Source organism: Staurois parvus, unplaced genomic scaffold, assembly GCF_062004578.1.
Source record: "Staurois parvus isolate SC_StPar_1 unplaced genomic scaffold, SC_StPar_1.0 ptg000946l, whole genome shotgun sequence".
In the NCBI taxonomy this organism is placed as follows: Eukaryota; Metazoa; Chordata; class Amphibia; order Anura; family Ranidae; genus Staurois; species Staurois parvus.
This window is the reverse complement of record NW_028318742.1, coordinates 1,321,712-1,340,481: the sequence shown is the minus strand read 5'-3', so window position 1 is coordinate 1,340,481 and position 18,770 is coordinate 1,321,712. Positions and strand designations below refer to the sequence as shown.

Genomic DNA, 18,770 nt, shown 5'->3' with positions numbered 1-18,770 from the left:
CCGGACTGGAAGTGGTTAAGGGATGTAGCCATACATACTGTATATGTAATGAAGATGGAAAGGTTTTTTTAATGAGTGTGTTAATGGGGGAGAGAAAGGGAGGACAAGGAAAGCAAAAGAAATATGTACAGATTCAACTTCAATTCGAAGACATTGCTGAGTGTGAAAATGGTCTGATTTCTCCAATCTTTAACCATTCTTATCATTTTTTTGCATTTTATCTTCTTTATCTAATCTGTCTGATTGTATGTGTTTGATATGTTTGCAGCTGCAAAGGACAGAATCCTGATTAGCCTGAAGAAGCACAGCTCCCCGGTCCCTGGTACAACATTGCAGCTGATGAAGCCACCCGTACCAGTCATTCCGCCATCTTGTTTTCTCAACACCCAGGATGCCATGAAACTTGTGCACAAAGACCTGACAGTCCTGCAGCAGCATGCTAAGTAAGCCACAAACCAATTCCAAAACCTATGAGAGTAGATTGAGTCTTGTTCCAGCTACACAGGAATTCATTCCTGGCAATGATTTGCCTGATGCTGGATGCGAGGAGTGCTTGGATGTGTCCAGCAGTTGCATTGTTGTACATTGTAATTGGGAGATTCTGAGCCTACAGAATGTTTGCTTTATTTTTCTATTAAAGATTAGGTGATCATTAACCTGACATGAGTCTGTTATATAGTGGACAACCCAAGATGACCCTTTTTGAAGATGGGGATCAGTTACTATAGAGTATGGTAGGGTCAGAACCCATGTTGTCATTGGAGAGCTTCCCCTCACTTTCAAAGACTTTAACTTAAAGCTGAATTTGAGGAATTCGGCCACCTTGTAAAAAGTGAAGGCACACTGTGAGTTAAGTCCAAAGAGCAGCATGATATCTCTAGGACTTGTCTCTAATAGTTACATTTGACAGGTTTATTGCTCTGCAAGAGAGACACTTCAGGATCTGAAAGGAGTGATGCACACAGAGCAACTATGTCTGTCCCTCCCCTCTGCTGCCCATTCACAGAAGCCTTTGCATTTTGTGACTATACTCAGATAATACAGAGGCTTCTGTGAATGGGCAGAAGGAAGGGAGGGACGGGCATTGCAGCTGAAGCAACTCTCCTATTCTGAGATGCATTGTTCAGAAGGATCAGCATTGAGCTTCCGGAATTACAGCAATATCTGTCTTCTGGGAGTATTCTAAAACTGTCAGATATATATAACAGAGATAAGCCCAGAGGTGTCATGCACCATGGTGGACTTGACTCATAGTGTGCCTTTATTTTTTTACAAAGCTTTAAGGCCATTGACAGTTGTTACCTGAACAGGGGGTTAGGGGAAATCTCATCTGTCTAAGGAACAAGTGTCAGGGGTTGAGAGAGATCTCCACATTTTTAACTGCTTCTTGTGTCCCTAACACAGAATTGAGAGAAAATTCACACAGACACTCAGCAAATTAAGACAGACTGATTAACCCCTCGCCTACTGGGCGCTTATATCCCCTTCCTGCCCAGGCCAATTTTCAGCTTTCTGCGCTGTCGCACTTTGAATGGCAATTGTGCAGTCATGCGACAGTGTACTCATATGAAATTCTTATCATTTTTTTCACACACGTAGAGCTTTCTTTTGGTAGTATTTAATCGCCGTTGGGTGATTTATGTTTTGCGCTATAAACAAAAAAGTTGCAAAAAATTCGAAAAAAAAGTAGTTCTTTGTTTCTATTATAACATTTTGCAAACAGGTAATTTTTCTCCGTCACTGATGTGCGTTGATGAGGCTGCACTGATGAGCAACACTGATGGGCACTGATAGGCAGCACTGATGAGCATCGATGAAGTGGCACAGATAGGCGGTGCTGATGGGCACTGACAGGCGTCATTGAAATGTGGCACTGATGAGCTGGCACTGATGATGCTGCACTGATGGGTGGCACTGATGGGCAGCATTAATGGGTGGCACTGCAGGGCACAGGTGGGTGGCACTGATGGGCAAAGGTGGGTGGCACTGCTGGACACAGGTGGGTGGTACTGTAGGGCACAGGTGGCTGGCACTTCAGGGCACAGGTGGGCGGCACTGATGGGTACAGGTGGGTGGCACAGGTGGGTGGCACTGCTGGGCATTGATCATAAGTGTCCTGATGATCACTGCCGATCACTTCTCTGAAAATTGCTGGTTATCGGCAGTACTTTCCTCACGCTCCGTAGGACACAATGATCACCATGGGCGCGCAGGGGGCGTGTTCTGGAATGACGTTCACTGATATCGTCCCAGAACCAGACTACCGCACTGTAACCGCATTCGGCTATACCGCAGTAGGGAACTGGTTAAACCCACCTCATTGTTTACAAAAAAAAAGTTGTGGAGACTGGAACTTTGACGTTATCTATGCAACTAAAATGGCCATCTGATTTTGGCTGAATTATTTGCCTCTGTGTGTAGCAGCAAACAAGGTCTTTTGTTTCTGATGAATATTCTATTTGCCAGAGTAGGCTAGGTACAATATATTGCGGCTCTGGATGGTACCCAGTGATAAAATGCAGCATGCTCCGGGCTGTGTTGCAGTGTAAATAGAACCCACAGAAAACAGGTGCTTTCTGTGAGTTCTTGCAGTGACAGGAATATTTCAATGCAGTAAAAATCCTGGAACAACCCTGTGCATGCTGCTATCTGCTCTTTCCAGCAATATAGCAGTGTGGAGAGGGTTCTTCCAGGATTTAATGCGATTACACCCCTTTAGCATCAGATAGATAAATGCATCTTGGGATTTGGCCTTGTTGCTGTTACAATGCAGTAAGCTACCTGTCACCACACTATGTGTGACTTCACCCTAAAAGTAAAAAAAAAAAAAAAAAGTTAACACAAACCACTGCTCCCTCACCAATCCCCAGTAACTCCGGTCTGCCGCTATACATAGAGTTGATGCTATTTACCTGTTCAGTGCATGCATGTTAACACGCATTACAATGCCTTAGGGCAGCCTATTTGAATACACCCCAGTGCCCAAGAAGCTGTACCTGACCCTATTTATGGGAATGCACCATGTGACAAGCGTACAATCCAAATGCACACGTTCCTGCGTTAAAAATGTCTTTGTGTATAAGTGGGTGCTGCAGCGACCGTCAGCTGGAACCCAACAAAATCAGCAAGGAAAAATGTCACCAGCACACCGAGGATCACCAATATGGGTCCAAAGGTTTTAATGAACGATCACATAGTTACAGCAAGGCAACGTTTCGGAGTCTCGCAGGACACCTTCATGAGGCATCAGGGGTGCTACGAGACTCCAAAACATTGCCTTGCTGTAACTATGTGATCGTTCATTAAAACCTTTGGACCCATATTGGTGATCCTTGGTGTGCTGGTGACATTTTTCCTTGCACCATGTGGCAAAGCGCAGTAGTTTGTTGCTGCCCACTGCTTTAGTGTATTGGGATGACATTCAGAATGCATACGTAGGTTCACAATGCATGTGGTCATGGGTGCGTTACCACAGCAGAAAAGGTTTGATCAAAAATGTTGATCATGTTCTCATGTCAGTCTTGCAGTCTAGCCCTGACCCCCAAACGAATGCCTTTGCGTGTGTTTTCCCTTTGGAGCCATTGCTGATTATACAAGTTTCAAGAGTCTGTACGTTGTGCGTTCGCTGTGCAGGATGCATATTCTGTATTATCATTGCTTGATTGACTTAAAAGTGATTTTTGTGTTTTCCAGAACTGCCTCTATGCGAGAGTCCCAACAAGTGGCCTTAGATAGTGAGATGCTTGATACCATTCCCAAACTCTACATCAACAGAGAGGAGCAAATCGAAATGAAAATAGAGTGCCGCAGCAACCTCAACAAGACCTGCAGTGGGCCGGCTGTTGTGATGGTTAAGGTGAGGGGTTCTGCTTAAGCAGTAACATAGGGGTCAATTCACTGAGGGCCAGTTCACACTCCAAGCGTTTCAGTTGCTTTTTTTCTGCTTCCAAAATGCACAGAAAGTAGGTTATATGGTTGTCAATGTCATAGTTCACATCAGTGCTTGCAGATCCAGTGCGTCCCGGCTGCAGAAAAAAAAGTAGAACAGGCTGCATTTTTTCTGCACAGAACTGTGCTGGAATGCAGTAAAATGCATTAAAAACGCACCAGAACACACCAAAATGCACCAAAAAGGGCACTGGAGTGTACATGGCCCTGTTTATATTGAAGAAAAAGAGAGGGGGAAAAAATTAACTGGAGCGTGGCAAAAATGTACCGGAACGCGCCAAAAACTCACCAAAATGCGCCAAAAACGCATCCGGAACGCACATGGACTGCGTTTCTATAGTGTGAACTGACCCTAAAGGTTACCGCATGCAATAACACTGTCACGTGACTCATTTGCATAGCTTATTGCATGCGATAACAAAATGTCCAATTCACATAAAAAACAAAAGAAAAACCCCCGATTCTGCGGCATTTAACACAACATTAAAAATGTGTTGGTAAATAACCATGCAGTAAGCTGTTAGGTCCAATTCACAAACAGAACAGAAAGCAATTATCACCAGAGTTTTGCTGGCGGTATCACATGCGGTATTTTTTCAGATGCAGCGAGGCAGTCCCCCCAACCCCTAGGGGTCTAGTATGGATATTAAGGGGAACCCCATGCCAAAATTAAAAAAAAAAAAAAAAAAAAAAAGATCCATACCAGACCCAAAATCCTTTAGGATTGTGTGGAGACCCGTACGCCATTCTCTTTCTTTATTTTGGTGTGTGGTTCCCTCAAAATGCATACCAGACCTAAAAAAATTTGGTGTGCTGTTTATCTTAACCGCTTCCCGTCCGCCCTATAGCAGTAATACTGCTACAGGGCGGCAAAGGTGTGCAAAATAATATTTATGTGTGTGTGTGTGTGTATATATATATATATGTGTGGTTTTGCATTTCTGGGTAGGGGGCGCAGTGGTATATGTGACAAAGCAAATGCAAAGCAAAAGAGAGAAGTTCTTTGTTAGGGTTTACATATACTTTGATGCTTAGCATGAAGTGAATTGTTGCAGTACTTGATTTATAACACAACTGTTAACTCATGATACAAATGGAGAAACAGAGAAAGGGCGCACCGACCTAGTGCATTATCGTTTAAAATAATTTATTAAAGAAACAAAAATAGGTATCATACTCACAATAGACATAACACAGGCATGTCAAACTGAACAAGGTGTATGATCCAAACAACATCTGAGTCCATACGATGGAACCCTGGATGACCAACTGGCTAACGCGTTTCGAGGACACAACCTCTTCCTCAGAGCCAACCATGTCTGCCTTGCAGACATGGGTTGGCATATTTTGAACACCAAGCTGATCTTTAATTCTGACTTGAAGCTGTGGCACACCTCCCCTCATTCCACAGTTGTATACACGTAGTATCAGCCACCTGTAGAGAGACATTGAATGCCTGCCATTCAAATGGATCTTATTCCAAAGCCTGGAAATTACATAGTTACATAGTTATTCTGGCTGAAAAAAGACAAAAGTCCATCCAGTTCAACCATAAAAAAAAAAGTTATAATCCTATATCCACAGTTGATCCAGAGAAAGGCAAAAAACCCAGCAAAGAATGATCTAATTTGCTTCTGCAGGGGAAAAAATTCCTTCCTGATCCCCCGAGAGGCAATCGGATATTCCCTGGATCAACTTTACCTATAAATGTTATATCCAGTTATATTCTGTGTATCCAAGAAAGAATCCAGGACTTTCCTACAGCAATCCACTGAGCTGGCCAAAACCAACTCTTGAGGGAGTCTATTCCACATTTTCACAGCTCTTACTGTGAAGAAACCTTTCCGTATTTGAAGTTAAATTTCTTTTCCTCCAGACGTAAAGAGTGCCCCCTTGTCCTCTGTGATGACCTCAGGGTGAATAACTCTACACCGAGTTCACTATATGAACCATTGATGTATTTATACATGGAGATCATACCCCCCTTATGTATTATACATGGAGATCATATCCCCCCTTATGTATTATACATGGAGATCATATCCCCCCTTATGTATTATACATGGAGATCATATTCCCCCTTATGTATTATACATAGAGATCATATCCCCCCCCCCTTATGTATTCTACATGGAGATCATATCCCCCTTATGTATTCTACATGGAGATCATACCCCCCCTTATGTATTATACATGGAGATCATATCCCCCCTTATGTATTATGCATGGATATCATATCCCCCCTTATGTATTATGCATGGATATCATATCCCCCCTTATGTATTATACATGGTGATCATATCCCCCCTTATGTATTATACATGGAGATCATATCCCCCCTTATGTATTATACATGGAGATCATATTCCCCCTTATGTATTATACATGGAGATCATATCCCCCCTTATGTATTATGCATGGATATCATATCCCCCTTTATGTATTATACATGGTGATCATATCCCCCCTTATGTATTATACATGGAGATCATATCCCCCCTTATGTATTATACATGGAGATCATATCCCTCCTTATGTATTATACATGGAGATCATATCCCCCCTTATGTATTATACATGGAGATCATATCCCCCTTAATCTCCTCTTCTCAAGAGAGGATAAATTCAGTTCCTCTAATCTTTCCTCATAGCTGAGCTCCTCCATGCCTCTTATCAGTTTGGTTGACCTTCTCTGTACTTTCTCCAGTTCCCCAATGTTCTTTTTGTGAATTGGTGCCCAAAACTGAACTGCATATTCCAGATGAGGTCTTACTAATGATTTGTATAGGGGGAAATGATATCTCTCTCTCTGGAGGATTTTCCTCACTTTAGAACCCGCAGCTTGGCATTGCATGCCACTATCAAGCTTGTGATCTACCAGAACTCCCAGATCCTTCTCCACCATTGATTCCCCCAGTTGTACCCCCCCTAGTATGTATGATGCATGCATATTCTTAGCCCCCAAGTGCAGAACCTTACATTTATCAACAATAAACCTCATTTGCCACATAGTTGCCCAATTAGTCTAGAGGAGAATACCATTACCAGTAATTGAGTTAACCGAACTAACAGAAGAAACTGTCACTGTTCCCAAGGTGTTTCGTATGTCAGTGTCTCGATATTCAGGTGCAAGCAGCATGGAGCACTCTTCTCCACAATCAAGGGAAACTGCAAAAGACCTTGTTGACCACCAATGACCTTAGTGTTCCAATTAAACATTATTGGATTTCTCTGCCTGGGACCTATTTGTTTTGACGCATTTCACACTTATTATGAGTTTAATAGTAGAAGTCTATGATCAAGCCTGATCTTAGGGTGAGATACTTTAGATTTTGGAGGTGCCAGGCAATGCAAGGCTTCCTTCATGCATGGAAAAATACATTTGTACTGAAACATTGAGTTCATCTTTGTGCGTCGGGTCTTTTGCGGTTGTGACTGGGCTAACAGAACTTGTAACAAGTTGTTGTTTCCTGCAGTTTGAAGGGATGCAGATGGATGAGGCTGTGAGCCAGCAGCTACATGTCCTTCGCAGGGAGATGAAACAGTTGCAAGCTGAAGCCACCAAACCTACAGCGCTCAACATTATAGAAACAGCGGTGCATCTGGAGAACTTCATAACGTGAGTTTTCTTCTAAAATAGGTTTGACCGTTATACTGGATACATTTTGTGTGTTCATGTTGTATAGTGAAGGTATTTCATGTCTTTTTTTCAGTTCTCTTAATTTTAAAGTGAATTTGAATAGGCAAAATGGCAGGTCCTCTTGATAACCAACTGCTGCTCCTATTAATACTTGCCTTTCCTGCCTCCCCATGCACCTACAGGACCTCTAAAAGGAAAGTCTAGTGTACACTATATTGATAGGTGTGCTAGTAGAGCGCTGGATCCAAAAGGACAAAAAAAAAACTTGTTAGCATGGGTACCTCAAGGGGTCCCCAGGGTAGCCTGAAGAGTAAGAGAAGATTGAGAGAGCGATGGGCATGGCATGAGTCCAATAAGTCTACCCCCTTGCAAAGCTGATGCTCCCTGCTGATTGGAGGGCTTTAGCTCTGATGGAGCATGAGGGGAATGGGGGGAAAAAGGTGCAGTATAAGTTAGTATTTTAATAAAAATCGGTTAAAAACATTCACAATGACTTAGAAAAGAAACAGTCTAGACATGAATAAGGTGTGTTGCCGGTGTCATAAATCCGATGTCTCCTGTGCCTGAGATGCAATCACTGTGATGGATAGGATGCCTCAAGCCGCTGCACCCAGAACCGGAACCTCTAGGGACCAGCGTGGAACGCACCTAGCAAGTGGATGTGACATCATCCCTCTCTGCCAATCCCTCCATTGGCTTCCCATTGCCCAACAAATAAAATTCAAAACATTAACAATCACACATAAAGCCATTTATAACTCTGCCCCAAATTACATCACCAATCTTGTCTCCAAATATCACCCAAACTGTCCTCTCCGCTCCTCCTACTCTCTAGCTCCCTTGTCTCCTCCTCCCATGCTCGTCTCCAGGACTTCTCCAGAGCTTCCCCCATCCTCTGGAACTCTCTACCCCAATCTATCAGACTATCACCTACTCTGCCCACTTTTAGGCGATCTCTGTAAACCAATCTCTTCAGAGAAGCCTATCCTGCCCTCAGCTAACAATGGAATCTTCTAGTCCTCCTACCAGTCCATCCCCCACAGTTATTACTTTTTGTACCACCAGCCCCTCCCTCTTAGATTGTAAGCTCCAAGGAGCAGGGCCCTCCTATTCCTCTTGTATTGAACTGTATTGTTGCTGTATTATCTCCCTTTATATTGTAAAGCGCGGCACAAACTGTTGGCGCTATATAAATCCTGTATAATAAGGCAGCAGAAGGAGCCATTGGTTCCTGCTGCTGTCAGTCAAATGCTGTAAGGAGGGAGCAGGGGTGGGGATGAGGCTCTCTGTCTGTGGATGCAGGCAGTGAGGCTCAGGAGTGAGCCCACAGCTGGGCCCCCATAGGAGCTGGCTTCCTATGGGGAGCCCGCTGAGAAGAGGAGTGGAGAGCGTAAGCGGTCAACCCGAGATTCAGGGCTGCTTTGTGCAAAACCATTGCAAAGAGCAGGTAAGTATAACATGATAGTTTTTTTTTTTTTTTAATAAATAAAAAAATGAAATTTTACAATAATAATTTAATAATAATAAGCACTTTGTGTTTGTCTATTGTTGTGATTCGAATGAGGATCAGATCACATTTTATGTTAAATTACTGTAGAAAACCAGTTAATTCCGAGGGGTTCACATACATTTTTTTTGCCACCGTACACAGAATAATGCAGTCATGGCCTGGTTCCATCTGTGGTTGGATGAGGGGTAGTGGACTGTCCCGCACGTTTTCACTGCCGCACTACAATGCACTGACACTGCTTTTGTGTGCATAGGGCTCTCGTCAATGCTTATAAGGTGCATTCTCCTGTGGAGATACAGAAAATCGGGATTGGGACCTTCTTTGCTGTGGTGGAGTTTGTGTGTGATGAAACGCAACGCCACCCTCCTTCCCGACAGTTCTTCACCTCTTGTATCGAAATACTGGGACAGGTAAGACTTTGGTATTTATTGTGTTTAATTCCCTAAATCCAACATTTTATAGTGTCATTAGGCTGTTCTCATGTGTCCCTGCCTCCAAAAGGTCTAAAAATCTAATTGCTTGCTCCAGTAAGGCTGGCAAATCACAAAAGTACAACTCCATTTTTCCTGTTGGGTGTCACTCCCTAGCTGGCTGGAGTATTGTATCATGTAATTTGCTATCGAAGGAGCAGCAATGGAACTTGCTGGGCCTAGCAGTAGAAATGGAAGAAATTAAATGCCCTCTTAGCCATTTAGTGCCTGGCTATTATTGTGATGGAATGGCCATTGTGAGCCACATGCAACACAACCAAACAAACAGATACAGGATAAATAGTTTGATGTGATTTTGTAACAGCCTGATCGTATTTTGTCAGAAAATAATCAAAAGTATTAAAGACTTATACATCTTCTCAACCAATCAACAACTGCTGCCCCTCTCTGCCAGTCCCTTTGATGGCTTCCACTAGCCCCACGTATAAAATTCAAAATACTAACCACAATGTACAAAGCCATCCACAACACTGCCCCCAGCTACATCACCAACCTCATCCGCAGATATCGTCCAAATTGTCTGCTCCACTACTCTCAAGACATCTTACTCTTTAGCTTTCTTGTCACCTCCTCCTATGCTCGCCTCCAGGACTTCTTCATAGCCTCTCCCATCCTCTGGAACTCTCTGCCCCAGTATTTCTGGTCAGCCTCCACCCTGTCCACCTTTAGGCGATCTTCGAAAACTCACTTATTTAGGGAAGCCTACCCCACCTCCACCTAAGAACTGTACTTCAGTCACCTCCATCAGGTCATCCCCTGTATCTATTACCTTTGGTATGACCTCTCCATCCTTAAGATTGTAAGCTCCATGGGCAGGGCCCTCAAATTCTTTCTGTATTGTACTGTATTGTAATTGTACTGTCCCCCTATATATTGTAAAGTGCTGAATAAACTGTTGGCGCTAAATACAGCTGTATGATAATAATAATCATAATAATAGTTGGCTGAACATTTCTTGCCTGCATTAAAGCAAAAACATCTTTCTTTTTGTTTTGCCTACCTCACCCTCGCCCTTATACTTGCCCTAGCCCGATCTCAGTCCAGCGTTGTGCCCATCTGAGCGGTTCTCCCCTCTCTCTTCTCACAGAGGCAGCAGGAGCCATTGGTTCCTGCTGCTGTCAGTCAAATGCTGTAAGGAGGGAGCAGGGGTGGGGCTGAGCCACGCTGTCTTTGTCTGTGGATGCAGGCAGTGAGGCTCAGGAGTGAGCCTGTAGGTGGACCCCCATAGGAAGTGGCTTCCTATGGGGAGCCCACTGAGAAGAGGAGGAGTGGACAGCGCAGGCGGTCGACCCGAGATTCAGGGCTGCTTTGTGCAAAGCCATTGCAAAGAGCAGGTAAGTATAACATGTTAGTTTTTTTTTTTCTTAAAAATTTAAAAAAAAATGAAATTTTACAGTCACTTTAATGCCAATTGTTGCAATATTGAATTGCTTGGTTTTAATATTATGATCAAAACCGGCCTTTCTTAACCATTCTAGCACAACAAAACCCTTGAAATAATGTTCAGGTCTCAAGGAACCCTGCTAAAAATTATCGTACATGCAGTTCATAGTATGTTAGCATAATTATTATCCTTCTAAATATAGGAACAGATCAAAGGAATGAAGAATGTGTTTACCTTTTTTAAATAATAAAATATGAAATGAATAATAATGGGCAGAAATGATTTCAGATAATGATAACTGTAGTACCAATTTACATTGGTGGTTAGTGGAAAAGTGTCTCCTTACACTGGGGGTCATTGGGTGAAGGATCCCCCCTTTTATTGGTCGACAAGGGAGAATGACCCACTGACATTAGTGATCAGTGGAAAGCATAACCTGTTGCTTTTGCTGGTTATTCTCATGTCCCCTTATATTATTTAGTGCTGGGTCCATGTCTCTGGCTCTGCTGAGTGACGTTGGCACTGGAACTTAACATTTTCATGTAGAAAAATACAGTAATACTTATTGCTCAAGGAACCTATAGCTGCTCTGGAGCAACCCTGGTTGAGAGGCTGTGTAATATACAAATTATTATTATTATTATACAGTATTTATAAAGCGCCAATAGTTCGCTCAGCGCTGTACATTACAAAGGGGGACAGAACATGTGATAGAACAATACCAATACAATGCAAAACATGAGGGGATTGAGGGCCCTGCTCCTTGGAGCTTACAATCTAGGAGGGAGGGGATGGTGGCACAGGAGGAGATAGCTGTGGGGGATGGAGTGGTAGGAAGAGTGGAGGAGGTCGGCAAGTTAGCAGGGGGTGGGGTAGGCTTCCCTGAAGAGATGGGTTTTCAGGGTGCGCCTAAAGGAGAGGAGAGTAGGTGATAATCTGATGGGTTGGGGCAGGGAGTTCCAGAGGATGGGTGACACCCTGGAGAAGTCCTGGAGGCGGGCATGGGAGGAGGAGACCAGGGAACTAGAGAGAAGGAGGTCTTGTGAGGAGCGGAGTGTGCGTGTTGGGCGGTACTTGGATATTAGGTCGGTGATGTAGTTCAGGGCAGTATGGTGGACAGCTTTGTACGTCCTTTAAAGTGCTAGTGCACAAAAAAGACCCTCGATAAATACCAATACAGGCATGTATACATCAGTATAATATAAATCAAAAAGTGCAGCGCTAAAAAGGGGAATACAGTAGAAGTAGTACATGTATCTACATCATTAGATAAACAGTTCAGTAGGTGACTTGAAGTGACTTCAGGTGCTTTCATATGACTGTATCCTCCTATTAGTAAGGTGCTGTGATATAAAGTGCGGAAAGAATGCGCACTCCCCAGAACGCGCAATTTAATTAGCGTTTATGTATAATTATCCTGGTGTCATCTGCTAGTCTGGGTAGTGTCTGGAATCCAATATATTCCCTTCAATGGTCCTAGAAGCTGTTAGTAGGACATCAAGATGATCCAGGGATCCCCTCAGGTGATAGCTCAGGTACTGCCCTATGGGGGTTGTAAGGGCTCCCTCTCCGGTGGTCAGGTGGATGGCTGTGAATTAATACTCCCCAGGGGAGTCTCCACTTCTATAACACCAACCCTGGCGGCAACTTCTCCCAACGTTTTTTCTGCTAAACATTTTTTGTCCAAAGGTTTGGCTTTTATTCTGTGTTAACATAAATCAAGATTGTCCATTTCAGATATTCTAATCTATTTCTTTGCCACCGTGACTAGAAAATACACCACCTGTGTTCACCCCAAGTCCAAGGACAAACACTCATCCTTTTGGATAGAGCCCTTAAACTGGCCATAGCCAGATTGAAATTTGAACCAGCCGAATATCTATCAGTGTGTGGCCATCCTCTTTTGACAGAAGTTGATTGTTAGGCCGACTTTTGAGGAACACACAAGCTGGAACACTTTTTCAATAAGCGGCTGAGCAGACAGCCCCGCTATCAGAATACAGTGTCCCAGCAGAGGGGGGATTCCTTCATCTACCTCCCTTTATGTGGATGGAGGAATGTGTTCTTTTTTTTTTTGTTCAGCCTTCTGGCTGAATGGAGAAAAATAATCGATCTGTGGCCTGTAATTCCCGTGTAGGACCGGACAATGTCATGTATTCGCTTAACGCGTTTTGTCTATGGTAGAATTTCTCCAGAGTGGGCTTCAAACATCTGCATTCATTGATTTGTAATGTCTGTACAAAATTGAAGGATAAGTCTATGTTTACCCTTAAAGAATAAATAATCTCCCTCCCTGGCTGCACGTCGTCCTGGAAGTCAGAAATTTGTTTTCCTAAGTAACCCAAATGTTGCCTTTTCAAGATGACACGCAGCACCTTCCGTATCAGAAGCTATGTGTTTTTGACTTGATGGAAGCCTGTGTTCTTTTCCCTTCCAGGTGTTTATAAGTGGAACCCAGTCGGAGTGCCGGCCCATACTCCAGACCATTCTTCAGAATCGGCGCCTCTGCAACCTGCTGTCCCCATATTTCACCCCCGCCGCCTCTCCGGGAGAGTTTGTACACTTGTACGAGAAGGTGGTAGAAGCCATTTCTGAGGACAACAGTGATGTTATCTTTATGCTGCTCACCAAGGTACATTTTGCTCGATCTGTTCCGTTGACCACATATATTGATGGGAATAAATAATTGCGACTGTTGCACTTTTTTTTTTTTTGCAATTTGTTTTTCTTTTTTTTTTTCAGTTGTTATTTTGTATAAAAATATACAATAAGGTTATAGACTTTATTTCTTATATATGAATGGGTCACATCTGCACTTTTTTAATGCAATTTCATTGGAAGAGAAAGATTATAAAATGTATAAACATTGTTGAAGGCATTCTGAGCTATTTACAGCAGTCTGTGCTCCAGAGGAGCTTACACTCTAAAGTTGTATCATGCAGGTGTAGCGAAAGACACCATCACTAACAGGTCTAACAAGTAATGTTAGCACTGTCCACGGTACACTTGTTGTACCTAGTATGTAGCTACGTTTGCTTTTCTCGGCCGAGAATTTTCTTATACCATTCCGACTACATCATAATATGCACTTTCGTGGAAAATCGGACAATCGGTCGTCAGTTTTTCTCATAGTGTGTACTAGGATTAGGTCCAGCCAAAAGTACACCACCAAGGTCAGGAAAGTAGACCATCAAGGTCAGGAAAGTAGACCACCAAGGTCAGGAAAGTGGACCACCAATGTCAGGAAAGTAGACCACAAAGGTCAGGAAAGTAGACCACCAAGGTCAGGAAAGTAGACCACCAAGGTCAGGAAAGTAGACCACCAAGGTCAGGAAAGTAGACCACCAAGGTCAGGAAAGTAGACCATCAAGGTCAGGAAAGTAGACCACCAAGGTCAGGAAAGTAGACCACCAAGGTCAGGAAAGTAGACCATCAAGGTCAGGGGGTTCAGTTGCTGTTGCTGTATAGAATGTGTGGTTCTAAGCTGAACATGCTGTTCTTGGATTTTTGGAAGGACTGGCTGCAGCAGCAGAATCCAGGTTCTTCACTTATATAGCGCTGTCAATTTATGCAGCACTTTACATATACAGTTGTGTTCAAAATAATAGCAGTCAGACATCACTAACCGGATCAATCACTGTTTTAGGTAGAAATGATATTTCTACATGGCAAATCATTTCCTAGCAGGTGTAGTAGAGTAATATAAATCCAACAGACCCAACAGTCATGACATGCATGCTGCTGATTCTGTGTCATTGAATCACTCATTGAAAGGGGCATGTTCAAAATAATAGCAGTGTGGAGTTCTATTAGTGAGGTCATTCATTCTTTGAAAAACAGGTGGCAATTATTGCCCTTATTTAAGGAAGGAAGGCAGCAAATGTTGTACATGCTGGTTACAGTGCATTTCTCTCTGAAATTCTGAGGAAAATGGGTCGTTCCAGACATTGTTCAGAAGAACATCGTACCTTGATTAAAAAGTTGATTGGAGAGGGGAAAACATATAAAGAAGTGCAGAAAATGATCGACTGCTTAGCTAAAATGATCGCAAATGCTTTAAAATGGCAACCAAAACCTGAAAGATGCGGAAGAAAGCAAAAAACTACCATTGGAATGGATAGAAGAATAGCCAAAATGGCGCGGACTCAGCCAACAATCAGCTCCAGGAAGATGAAAGAAGGTGTGACGTTCCCTGTGAGGACTGTTACAATTAGAAGACGCCTATGTGAAGCCAAGCTATCTGCAAGAAGCCCCCGCAAAGTCCCACTGTTGGAAAAAAGACGTGTGCTGAAGAGGTTACAATTTGCCAAAGAGCACATTGACTGGCCTAAAGAGAAATGGCGCAACATTTCCTGGACTGATGAAAGGAAGATTGTTCTTTTTGGGTCTAGTGGGCGGAGACAGTTTGTCAGACGACCCCCAAACACTGAATTCAATTCACAGTACACTGTGAAGACAGTGAAGCATGGTGGTGCAAGCATCATGATATGGGGATGTTTCTCATACTATGGTGTTGGGCCTATTTATCGCATATCAGGGATCATGGATCAGTTTGAATCCATCAGAATACTTGAAGAGGTCATGCTGCCTTATGCTGAAGAGGAAATGCCCTTGAAATGGGTGTTCCAACAAAACAACGACCCCAAACACACCAGTAAACGTGCAACATCTTGGTTCCAGACCAACAAGATGGACGTTATGGAGTGGCCAGCCCAATCCCAGGATCTTAATCCAATAGAAAACTTGTGGGGTGACATCAAAAATGCCGTTTCTGAGGCAAAACCAAGAAATAGAGAAGAACTGTGGAATGTCGTCCAATCATCTTGGGCTGGAATACCTGATCACAGGGGCCAGAAGTTGGGTGACTCCATGCAACACAGATGTACAGCAGTTCTCAGAAACAGTGCGACTACAACCAAATATTCATGAAGTCATTCAAAGGAAAGAAAAATCTTCAAACATTTCTCAGTTTATATAGTGAATGTTTGAGTTTCTAAAGAAGAATACAAACACTGCGATTTTTTTGTCTAATATTCACTTTTCTTCAATTTTTTTAGAGGAACAACACAAATTTGATCTATTTTTCTTCATGTTTTGATTTGGAATAGAATGTGTCGTGTTCCCAATGCATTTGTGTGGATGGAAATAAAAGCTATTAGAAGGATTTTGAGCTTTATTCACTTTTTTCAACACACTGCTATTATTTTGAACACAACTGTATATTGTACATTCACATCAGTCCCTAACCCTCAAGGGGCGTACAATCTAAGGTCCCTAACTCACATTCATACATACACATACTAGGGCCAATTTAGGCAGGAGCCGATTAACCTACCAGCATGTCTTTGGAGTATGGGAGGAAACCGGAGTACCCAGAGGAAACCCACACAGGCACAGGGAGAACATGCAAACTCCAGGCAGGTGGTTCCATGGCTGAGATTCAAACCAACGACCCCTAGTACTGCCAGTATTTATTGTGTCTATTTGAATTTTTTCAATCTAGGTGGAAAGTCCTCTTTAAATCTCTTTTTTGTTTACATTTGTTTGCCAGTTAATTGTATGCATGCTATTTTAAATGTGCTGATCTTTGCGTATTCATACTTGATGCCTTTATCTTTATTTTAAGACCTTGTATCCCTTTATTATTGTTGTAGTTTGATCTGAACCACTGGCTGAACTCTGCAAAACCTTCCATGTCTGAACGCAGCAAGCTGCTTGAGTCGGTGCACCTGGCTCTGACGCTGTGTGGCTTGGAACCGGAGGAGGAGCTGCTGATGCCCTTTAATATTTTCTGCAAACACTGGAGCTCCGTCCTCCGTTATCAGTTCCCGGATCACTACAGCGATTGCTTGAGGCTCCTCATGCAGAGTAAGTGGCCTTCCTGGATGGTGGTCTCCTGCTTGACTGAAAGTCACGAAGTCTTTACATTGTGAATGAGCCGTGCATCAGTGTTATGTTCAATGCCTCTCTGGGGCTCATACCTGGATGACAGGCAAAAGACGGAGGTATTTCCTAACAGCAACCACTGAGAGATTTGGTTTTGTTTCCTTACCTGCACTACAAACATTGTAGCTGAAATTTGATTGTAGCTCATAGCCAGGGGCGGACTGACAACTCATGGGGCCCCCGGGCAATAGAGGATCATGGGGCCCCTGTGTCCTTGCCCAAACTCAAAAAAGCCTATGAAAAAGGTACCAGGGGCATCTCATGGGGCCCCCTACTGACCTCGGGCAGTGCCCGAGTTTCCAAATGGTCAGTCCGCCCCTGCTCATAGCTACTAGTCTAAAAACCACGTTTGATCTGGACATCAGATTACAGCTACCATTCTCATAATCATGTATCTATATTGTGAAAGTATTCCCCTCTCTATCTTAGCCTTTTTTTTAAAATTTTTTTATTCCTTTACTCTCTTCCGTCCATTCTCTTTTGTTCTTCCCTTCTCAATACTCCCATCTTTTATATTCTGCTCTCTTTTGTGCCCTTCCCAAAGCTATGACTCCTCTCCCTCCAGTTCTCTTATACCCCTCTGTTTCCCTTTCCTTTTTGTCTTCTTTAACCTCCACTTCCATTGCTTCCTCTTTTTTTTTTTTTTTTACTTTTTGCCTTATCCTTCCCACTTTCTATTTCCTTCTCCCCAATCCCTTACCTTCTGTTTTTTTTTTCCCATAGCACCCCTTCCCACTCTTTACCTGTCCCCTATAAATTGCAGGCAGCATGGGACAAAGCTACAATAATAGCACAAATGAGAATTTACCGGGGTGTCAAACACTCAGTGTTGATTAAGATCGGAATTAAATCTGAGCTCTGGTTCACAAAAACTTTAAATATATCCCTCAATAGCCACAAGGAATACAAGTCTGCCTTGTGTGTACCAAATGTGTTTGCAAGCCCAGGTATTGGCATATACAAGAAGCAGTGACATCATCACTGGGTGCTGGGCTGCTGTTAGAAACCACAGGGCCCCATACAGGCAACCTGACAGCCCCCCCCCCCTCCCAAAAAAAACCCAAAACATAGTTTACTATGCTCCAAGTTATGAATGAACACAATGAGTGATTGTGCTGTGCTCAATCCGAAATGAAAGGGGCTGGTAAATATGACATTTACCAGACCCTTCCCCCACTCTCCATCCTGCAGGATCCTCTTGTGCACTTGCTTCTGCCGGTGGAAAGGAGACGAGTGAAGCCAGAAGAACTGCAGGGATGGGGGCACACGGGGGGCTGGGAAGCAGGGGGAAACATATGGTGCACAGGGAGGGTGATGGGTGCTCCGGAGGGGCAATTACTGGAACCGATCCCTTGTATGGCTCTCTCTGCAGCAGCTGAAAGATAGTGGAAAGGAGAGGAAAAGGAGCCGGCTTTCTCCTGCTGCAGAGAGAGCCATACAGGTGTTCAGTTCCAGTAATTGCCCCCCCCCCACTGTGCTGATCACCCTCCCTGCCCACATATGATTCACCCAGCTGCTTGGCCCCCCTTGCTGGCTGGGGTCCTGTACAAAAGGACTGGTGGTACCCCTTATTCACGGCTCTAACTGGGTGTTACGTAACGTGAGCAGAGCAGCAGACCCCACCTACTACAGGCTGTCTGCAGAAAACTACAGGAGGGGGCGGAGACAAGACCAGTCACCCTGCACAAGGAGAGAGAGCAGCAGTGACTAGTCTTTATTACAGGAAGCTCTGCCACCACGATCCATTAGCTGTCAAAATGCTGGTAGGTTTCAGCGCGTGATGCCCTATCCTAAGGCCTACCTTACACTAACCATCCCCAATACTAAACCCCCCAAATGTAAACAGGGCCC

The 18,770-nt window shown here is 43.6% G+C and overlaps 1 protein-coding gene across 1 annotated transcript in view; it reads left to right on the top strand.

Annotated features, from left to right (window-relative positions):
• The window catches only part of EPG5 (ectopic P-granules 5 autophagy tethering factor), a 210,699-nt gene that overhangs the window by 143,262 nt on the left and 48,667 nt on the right, over positions 1–18,770 (top strand). The window contains exons 26-31 of the mRNA XM_089656878.1: positions 269–443; positions 3,694–3,856; positions 7,425–7,567; positions 9,352–9,508; positions 13,411–13,605; positions 16,628–16,841. Coding sequence (XP_089513004.1) covers positions 269–443; positions 3,694–3,856; positions 7,425–7,567; positions 9,352–9,508; positions 13,411–13,605; positions 16,628–16,841 — 1,047 coding nt within the window. The remainder of the gene's footprint in view (positions 1–268; positions 444–3,693; positions 3,857–7,424; positions 7,568–9,351; positions 9,509–13,410; positions 13,606–16,627; positions 16,842–18,770) is intronic.